This window comes from Sciurus vulgaris (genome assembly GCF_902686455.1).
Source record: "Sciurus vulgaris genome assembly, chromosome: 12".
In the NCBI taxonomy this organism is placed as follows: domain Eukaryota; kingdom Metazoa; phylum Chordata; class Mammalia; order Rodentia; family Sciuridae; genus Sciurus; species Sciurus vulgaris.
The window spans coordinates 40,781,707-40,798,400 of record NC_136473.1 but is presented as its reverse complement, the minus strand read 5'-3'; the positions used below and the strand labels follow the sequence as shown (position 1 = coordinate 40,798,400).

Sequence of the window (16,694 nt, the reverse complement as noted above, 5' to 3'; positions counted from 1 at the left end):
GTAGCTGAAATCTGGAGAAACCTGAGCCTCATACTGCCTGAATAATTGTGCAAATGGAACTACTTAACCACTATGAAGTTGTCAGGCTTTTCGTCTGCAAAGGTCTGGCAGGTTTGTCAGTGGATCAGATAAGGTATAAAATGCCTGGAACAAAGGTGGTATTCAGTAGTTCACTTCCTCTCTCCATTCCTTCTCCAGCCTGCAGAAAGATGGGGTGGGATGGTGGGTGAGAACAGAGGGTTCACACCTCCTGTCCTGACCTCCCTCTGGTTTGGTGGTTAGACATGCAGCCCAGATGGAGCAGACCAGATCCAATCTAAGACTTTAGACAGTTAACGTTTACTCTCAGGCCCTCATTTCTCTTCTGCAGAATATAAGCAAGAAAAATCTCTTAATTATTATGTTTATAGACAGAAGGAGAGAAGTCTGGCCCCCCTCTCAGAAACTGTCATTCTTTTCTCTTAACTTTCCTTTATCTCTTTCATGGTCTCAATCTGACTATGAGAAAAGATTTAAGTTCAGAGGGAGGTACTATTCTGGGAGTCGAGTAAAGTATAGTGGTGGCTCTGCCACTGACTAGTTACATGGTCTTGAACAGATCCATCTTACCTGCTAATATGAAAGGGTGACATTGGCTCAAAAGGAGAAAACTGTTTTAAGTCTCCAAGAGAGTACTGTATTGAAGAGGACACTGAGAGGGGTCTAGAGCGTAAGACCTTACCATACTCCACACTGCCTCTCTTGAAGGTCTGAATTTAATATAAAACCATCCAATCGTGTTTACAGATTAATGAAAATATAAGGTAGCATATCATTTCAGAATTATGGGAAATTTAATCAAAATACCACAGTAGAAAGAAGCAAAATAATATTTTCTCTGCAATTTGTTTTTATGCTATCAGTGTTTCTACTAAGCAAATGCACAAACTGCTCAATTCTTTTTTGAGTCAGGTGTATTTTCTTACCTCAATTTTTAAGTTAAGGCATGCTGTCAGACCACCTCATACTGAAATCATATTTACTTAAATGCATCTGTAGGTCCCCTTAGTAATGTCCCAGTTTCTGCATCTCCTGCTATCTAATAGGCTGCTGAGTGAGTTTAGCTTTTGGAAGATCTCAGGTGAAATATTATCAATTTGGTAATTGTCAGCATAGAGAAAAGTATGGTACAAAAATGGATTCAATTGCTAAGCGAGTTAGTTAAGAAAAGTGATCCAAAGATTGATCTCACTATACCTGCCACCTTGAGACTGGAGGTACAAAAATGAACCAATAGGAGACTTACAAGGAAAAGTACGTGAGGTAAGAGAAAATCAGGACAGTATGTTATCTTGAAATCCAAGTCAAAGTATTTCCAGAAGGGCAAAGTCATCAAATATATTAAATACTGATGAAAGGCCAGAAAGAATAAAGGCATATTTTCCCACTGGATTTAACATCAAAAAGTAACTATCTTGACAAGAACAACTTTAGTGGAGTGTTGGGGATGTCAAGTAGCTTCAAGAGTGAATAGGAAAGATAAAGACATACAGACAACTTTCTCTTGGGCTCAATTTCATTGATGTTGATTTACAAAAAAATAAGCAAGCATTAAATGTACATTTTAGTAAGTCTTGACAAATAGATAAATGGAATGACTATGGCAATTAACATACAGAACACATCCATCATCCCAGAGTTCCCTCGTGTCCCATCTTCTAAACCCTAGAACCAGGTTTAGTCATTATAGATTAAGTTTATCCTTTCTAGAGTTTCTTGAAATCATAAGAGAATATGTGAGATATGGAAAAATGACAAACTCCAAATAGTGTGGCCTGGAAGAGGGAATGAGGAAGAAGGCAACACGTGATAACACGGATCCTTTCCCAGTGACAGAACAGTCCCTGGGAAGGAAGCAAACATCACCCAGTGACAAGACAGTCCCTGGGAAGGAGACATCCATCAAGCCTAAAATGGCAGTCTCTGGGAGGAAGTCAAATTATTGATCCTTCACCAAATAAATCCTTTCTCAGTGACACTGCAATTGGACCCTGAAGGGAAAGGGATAAGCACTGAAGGCGGACCCCAGATCCTCCATGCTTCTCCAAGTGAAAGCATTGCCGAGTAAAAACAAATTTCAAATTCTCACACACCTGTTTCCCGAGTGCCCAAACCGACACACTCCGTCAGTAATTAAGCCGCCTCTCAGTGTAACACACATAAGCACAGATTCCTCCTTTGGCCAGTGGCTCATTTTCCATCAGGAAAATGGGTCCACTAGATGCGTGACTCCACTGCTGAACGAAAGCTTTGCTGACCTGTGAAGTTTGTACCTGGCTCAGTCATTTTGTGCTAACAGAACACATCTCTTTAGTGCCTGGCTTCTGTAACTTCATGTAGTTTTTGAGATGAATTCAAACTGTTGCATGTATATATAGTTTATTCCCTTCTGCTAAGTCATAAACCATTGTTTGAATATACAACAATTTGTTTACTTATTCAATTGTTGATAGGCATTTGGGATGTTTCTAACTAGTGGGTATTAAGAACAGAATTGTTAAAACAAGAAGTAAAATCGAGAATCAATAAATGGGATGGATTTAAACTAAAAAGCTTTCCTCTCAATAAAGGAAACAATAACATGAAGAGAGAGCCTACAGAATGGGAGAGCTTTACCACATGAACCTCAGATAGAGCACTGATTTCCAGGATAGATAAAGAACTCAAAAAAACTTAACACCAAAAAAACCCCCAAATAATCCTATCAATAAATGGGCCAAGGAACTCAACAGACACTTCGTGGAAGAAATACAATTGATCAACAAATAAAAGAAAAAATGTTCAACATCTTTAGCAGTTAGATAAATGCAAATCAAAACTACTCTTAAGATTTCATCTCACCCCAGTCAGAATGGCAACTATCAAGAATACAAACAACAATAAATGTTGGAGAGGATGTGAGGAAAAAAGTACACTCAATACAGTGCTGGTGGGACTGCAGATTGTTGCAACCATTACAGAAAGCAGTTGCAGTTTCCTCACAAAACTTGGAATCGAACCACCATTTGACCCACCTATCCCACATCTTGGTTTATACCCAAAGGACTTAAAATCAGCATATTATAGTGATGCAGCCCCATCAATGTTTATAGCAGCTCAATTCACAATAGCTAAACTATGGAACCAACCTAGATGCCATTCAACAGATGAATGGATTTTAAAAATGTGGTATGTATACACACACACACACACACACACCCATATACACATGATGGAATATTACTCAGCCTTAAAGAAGAATGAAATTATGGCATTTGCTGGTAAATGGATGAGGCTGGAGAATATTATGTTAAGCAAAATAAGTCAATCCCAAAAAACCAAAAGCCCAATATTCTCTCTGATATGCAGATGCTAATTCACAATTCGGGCTAGGGAAGAATAGAGTTACTTTAGATAGAGGAGAGTGAAGGGGGGGAGGGAGTATGGAGATGAGGATAGTAGAATGAATCAGACATTATTACCCTATGTACATATATATGACTGGTGGTATTCTACATCATGTATAACCAGAAGAATGATAGATATTATACTCCATTATATAGGATGTATCAAAGTGCATTCCACTGTCATGTATAACTAATTAAAACAAATTTTAAAAATTTAATAAAAAGAACTGCTAACACATTAGTGTAACAATTCTTTTCATGGACAGTGTTCATTTCTCTTGGGTAAATGCCTAAAAGTAGAATTGCTGAGACTTATGTTAAACAAATATTCAACCTTTTAAGGACTGACTTCTGTTTTCCAAAGTGGTTGTACTCTTTTACATTCTCACTAACATCAGTTTCAGTTGCTGTACATCCCTATCGCCATTCTAATGTAGAGTATACTGTTATCTCACTGTGATTTTATTTTGCATTTCCATTTTTTTCATCCTTTTAGTGTGATGTATCTGTTCAGATCTTTTGCCCAATTAAAAATTTTTTTTTTTTGTTTTAGTGGAGGGGTGGCATCCTTATTTTTGTTCTAAGTATTCATTATGTGTTTTGGTTAAAAGATCTTCATCAGATATATGCTTTGCAAATATCTTCCCTCCCTGTGGCTTGCCTTTTTATTTTCGTAAATGTATCTAGTTGAGCATAGTGGCGTACACCTATAATCCCAATTACTCGGGAGGCTGAGGCAGGAGGATTAAAAGTTCCGCACAATTCTCAGCAATTTAAGAGACCCTGTCTCAAATAAAATAAAATAAAACAAAACAAAATAAAAAGGACTAGAGCTATAGCTCAGTGGTAGAGGATCTCTGGTTTCAATCCCCAGTACCACATTTTTTTTTTTTTTTTTGCCATTTTAGTCAATTTTTTATTTATTTTTACGTGGTGCTGAGGATCAACCCCAGTGCTTCACATGTGCTCCACCACTGAGCTACGACCCCAGCCCCATCCTAGTCATTTTTAAGTGTGCCTTCACCACTCAAACTATCTCAAACCTTGTCATCATCCCAAACTGAACTCTCAAACCATTAGCAGTAATTCCACACTTTCACTTCCCCCACCCCTGGTAACTTCTAATCTATCTATGAATTTGCCTGTTCAAGATATTTAATATAAACAGAATCATTCAATATTTGACCTGTTGTATCTGGCTTATTTACCTTAACATAACATAACATCTTCTGAGTTCATCTATGTTGTAGCATGTCTCAGAATTTCATTCTTATAAATACTATTCCATTGTTGGGACATAACACATTTGGTTTAATCGATTTGATTGTCAATGGACAGTGGCTGTTTCCATCTTTTGGCTACTGTAAATAATGCTGCAAAAATATTGGCCTGTTTCAAGTATATGTTCGAGTGCCAGTTTTCAATTCTTTTAGATATACGTATCTAGGAGTAGAATTGCTGAGTCATAAGGGAATTACACACTTTGAGGACCTACCAGTTTTCCAGTGGCTGCACTATTTTACATTTCCATCAGTAATGTGTAAGGGTTCCAATATGTCCACATCCTTGCCAACAGATATCTCTCTCCCTTTTTTATTATAGCCATTTTAGAATGCATAAATTGGTATTTCATTATGGTTTCAATTTGCATTTCACTGATGGTTAATGATGATGAATATCTTTTCATTTTTTTGTTGGACATTTGTGCATTGCCCATTTTTAATTCTTTGTGTGTGTGTGTGTGTGTGTGTGCTAGGGATTGAACCCAGGGGTGCTTAACCACTGAGTCACATCCCTAGCCCTTTTGATTTTTGAGACAGGATCTTGCTAACTTGTTTAGGGCCTCACTAAGTTGCCAAGGCTAGCCTCAAACTTGTAATCCTCCTGCCTCAGCCTTCCAAACTGCTGGAATTAAAGGCATGCACCATTGCACCTGGCTTCATGGTGTCTTTTTAATTGTTGTTACATAATAACCAGTTATATATTCTGGCTATTAATCCCTTATCAGATATATATTTTGGGCAAATATTTCTCTCATCTGCAGGTTGTCTTGCTACTTTCTTGATATGTCCTTTGATGCACAAAAGCTTATAGTGTTGCTCTTGTTTTTGTTGTGTCTACGAACCTTCTGCCAAATTCACAGCATGAAGATATATCCTGTTTCTTCAAAAATCTGTTTTAGCTCTTATATTTAGCTCTTTAATCTTATTGTTTGCTCCATTTTGAATTATTTGTTATATTACAGTGAGAGCTAGGGATTCAACCTCATTTTTTAAATTGTTTTTAACAGGTGGAATTCCAGTTATCTAGCACATAATGGTCAGAGATGTATGGCTCTTGAATTATTAAATTATTCAAGATCACTCTTGAATTATTAAAGGGAAGAGGAAAAGAGAAATGTTAACTATAACATGTTTGTTTCTGATAGGAATGATCCAGAAGAGGGTAAAAGTGATGATGCAAGAGAGAACAGAACTGCTTCTCTAAGCAGGTACGAGGGGATAGCATCAAGGATCCAACTGCAGGACAGAGTCATCTACAGGAGCTGGCAGTAAGGCAGAGTGTATGTATCACTGTAGATGCTGATAGGTAAATATGGTGGTAAAGCTGATCCATCTATTCGACAGATACTCTGTGCTAGACACTGTACTTAGGACACAACGATTAATCAAAACACATAGGTTCCTATCCTAATAGAGCTATCAGATCTAAAGATAAAACAAAGTTCAAATACAAAGAATGTGTGGAAATCTTAAGGATCTGAAAGTCAGACTAGAATGGCGGGTGTTTAAAAATTTACCTTTAAAATGGATGCTGAGGGGCCAGTCAGTTGGCTGTTGCAGGAGACCTGAATATTCATCTCTCTTTCATGAACGGTTTTAATCCTTAAGCAACACTAATATTATAACGTGCAAAAATATGTCACCTGTCCTTTTATTTTTTATTTTCAGACAGGGTCTCACCAAAATGCTGAAGTTGGCCTGAAACTTGCAATCCATATGCCTCAGCCTCCTGAGTCCCTGGCAGGAGAGGCATGCACCACTATGCCAGTCTTTCACACAAGTATGTTTTATGGATATACACTTTGGCACAAAAATAAATCGAGACCAAATAAAAATAAAAATTTCCCTTGTTTATCTTATAATGACAATCCCATCTCTAATTTCCAGTTCCTAGTAATATCTCTAAGAGAATATTCATAAAGAAATAATTCTTTAATATAGCAATAAACCTTATCTCCCAACACAGGGAGACAAGGATCTAAGTCCATATTTCATCCCATTCCCCCAACAGAGAACTGCTTTAGTTTCTTAAGTGGAATACCAACAAACCAGTAATGTTTTTCCTCAACTTCTTTAATTGAGAAAAATTTTGTGCACACAAACTGACAAAGTAGATCAATATAGCACCAAAACATACAATTTAAGTATTTTAGGCATTTTTATTTAATAAATAACTTCAGTAAACAGCATTGTAAAAAGTGAACTGTTAAAATTAAAAGGCACTTAAAACAAGAATGTGACTAGTATGAAACAAGAAGAGCAACTCAAGCAGTGAGAAGTAAATACACAGTGGTCTGTTAGGACACCAACTGAAAGTAAGATTGCCTAAAGTGACAGCTGTTGCATAAGCCACAGTAAACTTCACATGATCATGAAAAAGGCAAATTTACAGCTAAAACTTCAAAGATAAGATGTTGATTAAAAAAAAAAAAAGTCTTACCCCAAAATCGCAAACAAATACACTAAAAGATTAGAAAAGGTGATAAAAAGCACCAGGAATTAAACAAAATAAAAATAACAAAATAAAATAAACTCAATCCAAAAGGTCCCCATTCAGCATATACTATGTAGATCATGGCCTTTATGTAAATAGTGCTTAATCAAGGCCTCTTCAGCAGAAAATTTCCCAGTACTTTTATAGAAGGCTTGAATTTATAAAGGCATAAAAGTTACCAGGATTAAGTCTTAAAATGGCACACAGGTTTTAAAGCTATTTGTTTTTCCTTCCTAACTCTGAATTTTTCCCATGGCCTTTGAAGATCAACTATTCCAAACTGTTTCACATCAATAACTCTCAATATACTTATCTTTCAGATATGTCATCAGTCATGTCTAATAGGCAAACAGCAAAATAATATTTAAAAACAATCCTAAACTAGCTAGCGGGACATTTACTTTGGATTCTGTATAACTGAAAACTGACATATCTGCAAAGCTAAATATCAGTTTTAATACATGATTAACAAAAACTCTAATCATGCTCATTACTTTCTGCCCTTTCAATCACCCCAGAAATATCACTTAATCCAATAAGAGCTTGATTTCAATAGTCCAGGAAGAAAAGGTCAAAAAAGGCACAATGTGACCTTAGATGACGAGGATACTGATCCTGTCTCAAGTCTTTTGTCAGTCCTTGGCATGGATTATAACATTATTTTCAAAATAATAAAAAACTTTAAAATTATACATATTGTACATTTTCAAAACCTGCACATGAATAAAACCATGGCAATAGTGCCCTAAAGCTACCTTACTGTGACTATGAAAATTGCTACTTTGCATTCAGTGTTGTGAAATTTGCACAGGTAGTACTCATTTTCCCTCGTATTTTGGATTGACCACAGTTGTCACAGCACTCTTATAAATAGGATTTTCACCCTAAAAAAGAAAAAAGAAAAGAAAAAAGTGTGAGAAAAATGATCACTTTGTTAAAACTAGGTAGTATTATTTTATAAAACAAAATTAAGAGTTAAAGTCACCTTAAAAAGTTAATTCCATTTTATCTGTTCAGATATCACAATTTTTTAGGAGGCATTAATAATGACTTCTAAAGATGAAAAATTAAAGTTGGCTGTGCAAGTCTAATGATCTCTCTGTTATCTGGCACTATTTCATTCCTGAGTCTTTCCTCCACTGGAGGGCTGATTTAAGAATGTCCTCCATAGCAGAAACTATCATGGTGGATTCTCTCCTTTGAACAAGTTTTTAACGCCCATCTTAAGGAAGAATTAACTCTGCCTGACTCTCATATCCTTATTATACCCCGAAAGTGTTTGATCATCAAAATGGGATTCCTTGGCTTCCCTGCTGTGAGATGAGTTCCTTCTATAAACGTTATACTGAGGGCTTGGGATGTGGCTTAGTGGTAGAGTGTTTGTCTTGTAAGCAGAAAGCCCTGGGTTTAAGCCCCAGCATCACACACGCAAAAAAACAAGTTATTGATTTAGAGTTCTTTGTAAGGTTGTCAGTGTCACTGAGGGTACCTGTACCTCCACCAAGTCACATCACCAAATTTGCTTAAAATGTTAATTATCTTTCTTCATGAAATTATTATTCTGGTGATATTCTACTACAATACTATACTTTAGTAAAAAGTACTGCAGGCTGGCAAGAGAGTCCAAGTCATAAATACAAGAGATCTTTCAAGATCCAAAAACATACTGACAATGATGTTTTAAGCAGAAAAATAGCATACAACCAAGTTTTTTCCCTCCAGGGGGTTATAGTTTTGGAGATGACAGAGAACAAAAATAACTTACTCTGATATGGTACAAAATAGAATTACTTACATAATATGGGAATTGTAGAAAAAGAGAGTCAATTTTATCTGAGAAGATTAGGAATACTTTCATAGTGAAATCAACTATAAATAAATTATTGAAAGATAAACAAATATATACAAAGTCAAGGTACAGGGAAACGAATGGCAAATGTATGTAGAAATATTTATAGTTTAGAAGTTTTTAAATATGCGTGTGGGGCGGTATAGGTGGAGGTGTGGTAAAGGAACAGGAGACAAGAAAAAAGGTAGTGCCAAATCATCATTAAGGGAAAGAAGAGCATCCATAGGCTGGGTTCTGTGATATCAAAAAAATCACTGTGATTTCAGCTCAGCAGTTTAGTGTGAATGCCAATTAAACAAGACAATACACCTTAGCCCTCACCCATTACTCCTTAAAATCCAACTGGTTATTCCCCATCAGGATCCCTCAGACAAACAACCTGTATGCTAGAATCATACAGAATCTCAAATTCTACACTCTAATATTATACTGACATCAAAGAAGACATTTCAAATGGGGGTCAGGGAACAGAATTCAAGGAAATTATTTTCTTAGAAAGTTTTAGAGCACAAAGAAGTTAGACTTATTATTTCCATCCTTCTATCTGCATATGAGACTGGTACTGCCTATTTTTTTAGTCATGATGATAAATTACCATTCACTTAAGTTTAAAAAAACAATAAATTAGATATCTAACATTTATTATTTTGGAATTAAAAGGGAAGAACAAAAAATTTTTTAAAAAAGGAAAGACCAATACTATTGATGAATCCAAAGCATAATTTATATGCAAGAACTTACCTTTGGAGAAAAGTCTACTTTGTCATATGTACAAACATTTTTATTATATTATTTCAAAACCCATCCAAACAAAATTTTAACATGCAAGGTTAGAGGTAAAATTAAATTCACTATTTAGGCATCAGTTTAAATGGAGATAAACTAAAGTAATTCAGATTAGTGTCTATCATTCAGAATGCAACCCCATTCTGCAAAAAACCAAAGCTTATTTTATAACTAGAGAATAGGGCTATATCCTAAAATAAAGCCATCTATACTTAGTACAAAATCATCCTTGTGCTCTGGAGTGGCTGACAGAGGGGCTGCAAAATCATTTCCATAATATAACAGGCATGCAGTGCATTACTGTGAGGGATTTGGCATCCACATTTAAATCTGCATAAGAGTAAAGTAAGATAAACTAATTTTTCAACCCACTTTAATGGTTATAACTTGATAATTTAATGTATTTTTCTAATGCACCTACATGGTAGTCACATGCTGAAATAATTACAATGCCTGCTAATGATGTAAATTAGTTGACTGGCAAACCTCTGTCCCATACTGGAAAATCGTGTTACAATCTATGATTTTTGTTTTAATCTCTCAATGCTTATTCAATAATTTCTATTATGAATTTCTACTTTGATTTTTTTATAGGAAACACCTCAGCATAATCTCAAGCTATGAATGTGCCTGAACTTCACCAGTACATACAGAAATTTTTACCAAACATTTACTTCTTGAATTATATGAAATGATGATTTTGGTTAAAAAAGGAACATTTCAGCTAAAAAAAATTAAGTTAACAATAAAACATTAGGTATAAAAACTATATGTTGCTAATTTCTTTCAAGGTACAATTAAACATTTATAGTAAGGTTGAAAATTTCATCTTAGTAACACAAATAGCAACTGTTTCTTATGTGATAAAAAAAACACATGAAATTGTCAATATTTGACTTTTTTGACCTACAAATTTTTAAAAATGTGTCATGTCTCAGACTAATAAAAAATTTACTGATTTTTCCATATATGAATTTGACTATAATTTTCTGCAAATTTAACTTTAAATAAAATCTGCTTATAAAAAAAAATCCAACAAGTCATGATCCCAAGTATTACTGAAGTTCCTCCTACATACCTTAAAAATATTAAACATTGGTAACGTGCCCCAGGGTTTAATTCCCATTACCAAAAAAATACATCTATTTTCCCAATAGAGCAAATAAACTACAGTGTATGGATTCCATGTAATAAAGTAATTTCCCTATTAAATTGCATAATATTACCCTGATTTTCAACCATCACAAAGCTGCAATTCTCCATAGTAATCTACCTCTTCCTAACCAGATAACATAGTTTTCTGTAGATAGGTGGTTGGTAACCAGTACTTTGAACTAGACTGGAACTAGGCCCTTGAGTCCAGTTACCTGGGTTTGGATCTCAGTTTTCCCACTAACTTGTAAACTTGGTCAAGTTACCTAACCCTTCTGTGCCTAAGATTCCTCATGTGTGAAACAGAAATAAAAACAGTTCCTACTGTTTTCACTACTAACATTAAATCAAAATAGATTAATACTGAAAAGTGTGTATGAGACATGAAGATTATCATGTATTATCTATTATTACTAAAATTATTACCAACACCATCATCATTCACACAACAAAGTACAAAGTGAGAAAAGCAAAATTCTTTCAGGCTCTATTACATTTAATTGGTGAGAAAGCATTCTGCATTATCAATTAGGAGAATTTGGTTCTAAACTCAACCTTTTTATCAGAGAGTTTTAGGGGCTTATACAGTTATATTAAATAATGCTGGAAGCATTTCATAAAAATCCAGATATGAACAGTTCAAAACTGTATAAGAAAGAATTCCATCCACTGTTGAAAAAAGAAAAAAAAAATGATTAAAAAAAAAACTTGTCATCTATAAAACATAAATTCACCAAAATAATTGTCCTGGAGAACAGGATAACCAGCTATTCTACAACTGTGAATTTTTCAACTAAGTGTTTATTTAAAACTGTAAAAAGATTTTTCTCTCTAAAATATTTGTTATTAAAAAAATTCAATCTTAGAATTGAAAGTTAGAAAATTTGAATCATTTAATAATTAAAGAGAAATACACACAGTCTTATGACTTTTAATAGAATTTCAAGTTACAATAAAAAACTAAAGAATCTCAAAATATTTCTAGAACCAATAATGATATTGTAGATGTAAACTACATAAAAATTGTACCATGTTATCTTTATCTTTCTATTTTATAATTTGGACTTCACATTCAATTTTCACTACTCAACCCTAAAACTTACACATAGTAATGTTATTTCAAGATAACACCACCAAAGGCATAGTACTATCATGAAGATTAGAGCTGACTATCGTCCATTTGCCAAGGAAACCTACTCAATATAATAGATATTACCCATTACTTATTAAAAATGAGAAATTGAACCTCTGTGAGGTAAAGTGACTTGGTGCTATTCTACTTACTAAGTGGAAAAGCTGGGATTGAACCTAGCTCCATCTGATTGGAAAGCACATTTTCTTTTCACTACGACATAGTTGATGCTTCTATACTATATAAATTTATATTAAATCCTTCTAAATGCTGTTAACACACAAAATCAAAAGCCAGAAAATAGCCATCTAAAAAAGCCAGACTTAAAAAGAATAGCAATAGTGATAAAGGACACACAGTGCAGTTAAAAAAAATTTTTTTTTAAATAAAAGATAAAAGTTCACATGCGAAGACAGAAAGAAAATACGAACGGCAACTTAAAGACCAGCTTTACGTCCATAGTTTGGATTCTTGAAATTATTAATAGGACTCTTGTAAATCGGATTTTCTTGCTAAAGTAAAAGAAATAGTTTCTAATGATTTCACCAGAAATTGACACGATAAAAGAGAATTTCTACTATTTCTACCCCTCTAAAATTCATATGTAAAAAAAGCAAATTATAGTAAAATGCAAATGACTAAAATTCATTTACAATTTTAAAATACTGAAGATTATCACTGCCTTCTTGTGTCAAAAAAGGAATATATGAGGGACAACTCCACCCTCTGATTCTATATCTAAAAGCACTAAATGTTAAACAGAAATTTTCAGTCACCTGTAGTTTTCAAATTTTCTTAAAAAACAAGGTTTCTTGAGATGTACTTTGCATAAGTACAATAAACTTTTTTCAGGCAGAGTTCCATGAGTTTTCAAATGCATAAACAACAAAATCAAGATCATCCCAAGATGATCTGGTTAACCTTTTCCCCAACTCTAGCCCCCAGCAACCACTATTATGATTTCTGACCCTATAACTGTACCTTTTCCAGAATATCATATAAACAGAATCATATCATCCATAGCCTTTCAAATTTGGCTGCTCTCTGCTCAGTGTTCTTTGCTTTAAAATGAGGGTGGTGGGGAGCAGGCACAGTGGCACGCGCCGATAATCCCAGTAACTTGGGAGGTTGAGGTGGAGAAAGACTGCAAATTTGAGCCCAGCCTCAGCAACATAGTGGTGAACTATCTCAAATAAAAAACCAAAAATGGCTGAGGATGTAGTTCAATGGTACAGTGCCCTTGGATTCAATTCCCAGTACCATACAAAGAGAGAGAGAGTGTGTGAATGGTTCCACTGAATAGTTTACTGCACAAATAGTATTATTTAGGATTCTGTTTTTCATTAGACAAAGTAGAAGAGCAAATTTAGGATCAAAACTATTAAAGAATTAAAAATGCTGGCCACTGTAAAACATTTATTATTATAATGTTTTGTTTCAATGGGACATATTTACAATGCTTTCTGTTTTTCACTAAATGTAAATTTTCTCTGAGAAATGAACTTTTGAGAAAATGAAATACTTAAAGAAGGCTTTAATAATCAGTCTTACTATTAATAAAAAAGTGTTACATTTAATTTACTTATTAGATGTTCTACAACTTACCGTGTCCCACTTGGCATTCATTTTCTCCTTTTCGAATTTAGCAAATTCCCTTCTGTCATGAATTATCATTAAAAGCTTCCAAATCAGCAGTAATGCAAGGCCAATAAGAACAATTCCAGCAACTACACCAGCTACAATTGGAATGATGTCTGGACCAGTGGGACAGTCTGAAAAATCAGAAGGTTAATAATGAGCATACAAGGAACAAAGTCCAAACATAACCACAATGAGCTGGGCAGTATCTTATCAAATAAATAAGAATAAAAACCCAAGGTAAGTGAATGCATGCTATCCCCCAAAATTATAAAAAACTGGTAGAACAGAAAGTTTACAAGGTACAGGACATATGATTAATAATCAATCATGTATTTTTCGATACATGTTTATTTCCATAAGAAACTTAAATTTTAAAAATCATCAAAAACTTATATGTAACTCTAATAAAATATGTGCAAGATTTGCACATTAAAACCTGCTAAACAGCTGGGTGTGGTGGTTCATACCTATAATTCCAGCAGTTTGTAAGGTTCAGGCAGAAGGATCATGAGTTCAAAGTCAGTCTCAGTAAAAGCAAGGTGCTAAGCAACTCAGTGAGACCCTGTCTCTAAATAAAATCCAAAAATGGGCTGGGGATGTGGCTCAGTGGTTGAGTGCCCCTGAGTTCAATCTCCCCCAAAAATAAAAAACAAAAAACAAACAACAAAACAGACCAATGGAACAGGATAGAGAACCTAAAAGTAAATCCACACATCTACAGTCAACTCATTTTTGACCAAGTCTTTTCAATAAATGGTGCTGGGAAAAACTGAATATCCACATGCAAAAGAATGAAACTAGACCCCCCATATTTGACAGTGAGAAAAGTCACCTCAAAATGGATTAAAGGCTTAAATGTAAGATCTAAAAGTGAAACTTCTTAAAGAAAATGGAAGGGAAATGCTCTAGGACATTAAAATGGGCAAGGATTTTTGGGGGAAAGATTCCAAAAGCATACGAAACAAAAGTAATTACAGACAAACAGGACTATATCAAACTTCTGCACAGGAAAGGAGACAATTTTCAGCATTCAGAGACAATCTAGAGAATGGAAGAAAATGTTTGCAAATTACATACCAAACAAGGAATCAATATCCAGAACATAAAAGGAACTAAAAAAAATTGAATAGCAAAAAAAGAAATACGCCAATTCCAAAATGAGCAATAGACCTCAACAGACATTTCTCAAAAGAAAACATAAAAATCGCACAACAGGTATATGAAAAAATGTTCAATACCAATCATCGCAGTAATACAAATCAAACCACAGTGGGATTATCACTTCAATCCAATAGGAACAGCTATTACCAAAAACCACAAAAGATACAAAGTGCTGGCAAAGAAGTGAAAAAGACAACCCTTGAACCTGTTGGTAGGAATTTAAATTTGTACAATAATTATGGAAAACAACATGGAGGTTTCTCAAAAATTAAAAACAGAATTACCATATTATCCAAAAATCCCTTTCTTTGGTAAATATTCAAAGGAAATGAAACCAGTATGGTAAAGAGACATCTGCATGCTCATTTTTATTGCAGCACTGTTCACAATAGTCAAGAAATGGAAACAACCTAAGTATCTATCAACAGATGAGTGCATAAAGAAAGTGTGACACATATGCACAATGGAATTACTATCCAGCCATAAAAAAAGAGTGAAATTCTGTCATTTGCAAAAGTATGAATGGAAGAGAAGTTCATTATATTAAATGAAAGCCATGTAGAGAAATACAAGTACCACACTGTTATAGGGTTTGGGCTTCCTTCCAGGAAACTGAGGTAGCACAAAGATACCCCTTGCCCCCATCTCTAAACCCTGATTCTTGCCATCAAATCAGAAAGATTTAAAACATGTCACTCAGACTAACAGCCATGAGTTTAGATTATTGAAGGGACAGGAAAAGGAAAAGGCAACACTCTCAAGGGAGAGAATGGGTCCTCTCAGAGAGGAGAGGGACAGTGTGCAAAAACAGGTAGTTTGCTGAGGAATGTGATATATCCAGTCTACTTAAGTCAGACAGCGTTGCAAGTAAATTGATTATTTAAAAATTGATTCTTAAAAAAGAAAGCATGTGGGGGTCAGCACAGTGGGCCCATTTTATAGAATTATTCCTGTAACCTGTGTTCCCATCATTTGTATCTGTCTGCCCCCTCTCAACATGATCTCACCCACATAAAAAAAAAAAAATCTAAAAAAGTTGATCTCATCAAAATGAAGAGTAGAACTGTGGTTACCAGTGGCAAAGGCGAGGAGAGAGGAAGGAAGGATTGGGGAAAGGTTGACATATGGGTATAAACTTAAAGTGAAGTGAGAACAAGAAGTTTTGGTATGCTATTGCACAGCAGCACAACTATAGACAACAATGACCTGTATTTTTCAAAAAGTTATAAGAAAATACATTGAAAGTTTACAATATAAAGAAATGATAAATATTTGAGTAGATAAGTTGAACCTGATTTAAACATTTCAAAATGTATACACGCACCCCAAACATTCCATGTTTATCCTATTTATGGACATTCTTATGTTTTATGTATCAGTTAAGAAATGAATTTAAATGGAAAAAGAGACTAGTCATAAAGTTATAAGAGAGTATGGTATGGCCAAAGAACAGACACACAGATTAATGGAAGAAAATATAGAACACACAGTCAGAAACAGACCTACACACATTAAGTTCACCAAATTTTCAACAAAACTGGAGAAAGGACAATCTTCAACAAAAGATGCAGGACCTATTAGACAATCATGCAAAAAACTGACCCTACCTCCATATACTAAGATTAACTGAAAATGGGTTATAGGCCTTAAATGTAAAACCAGAAGTTATAGAATTTCTAAAAGAAATCATAGGAGAAAACTCTTAACAATCTTGGGTTTGGCAAAAGAATTCTTAGATGCAATAGTAAAATCAAGGTCAATAAAAGAAAAC

The 16,694-nt window shown here is 34.5% G+C and overlaps 1 protein-coding gene across 2 annotated transcripts in view; it reads right to left on the bottom strand.

Moving 5' to 3' along the window:
- Positions 1-6,847: 6,847 nt before the first annotated feature.
- The window catches only part of ITGB1 (integrin subunit beta 1), a 48,153-nt gene continuing 38,306 nt past the window's right edge, over positions 6,848-16,694 (bottom strand). Inside the window, exons 15-17 of one of the 2 annotated variants that reach the window (XM_079105868.1) lie at positions 13,727-13,893; positions 12,553-12,633; positions 6,848-8,086 (exon numbers count right to left, since the gene is read on the bottom strand). In XM_079105868.1, the coding sequence (XP_078961994.1) occupies positions 12,559-12,633; positions 13,727-13,893 (242 nt within the window). In that variant the 3' untranslated portion in view covers positions 6,848-8,086; positions 12,553-12,558. The remainder of the gene's footprint in view (positions 8,087-12,552; positions 12,634-13,726; positions 13,894-16,694) is intronic. The other variant, XM_079105869.1, reaches the window with a different exon arrangement.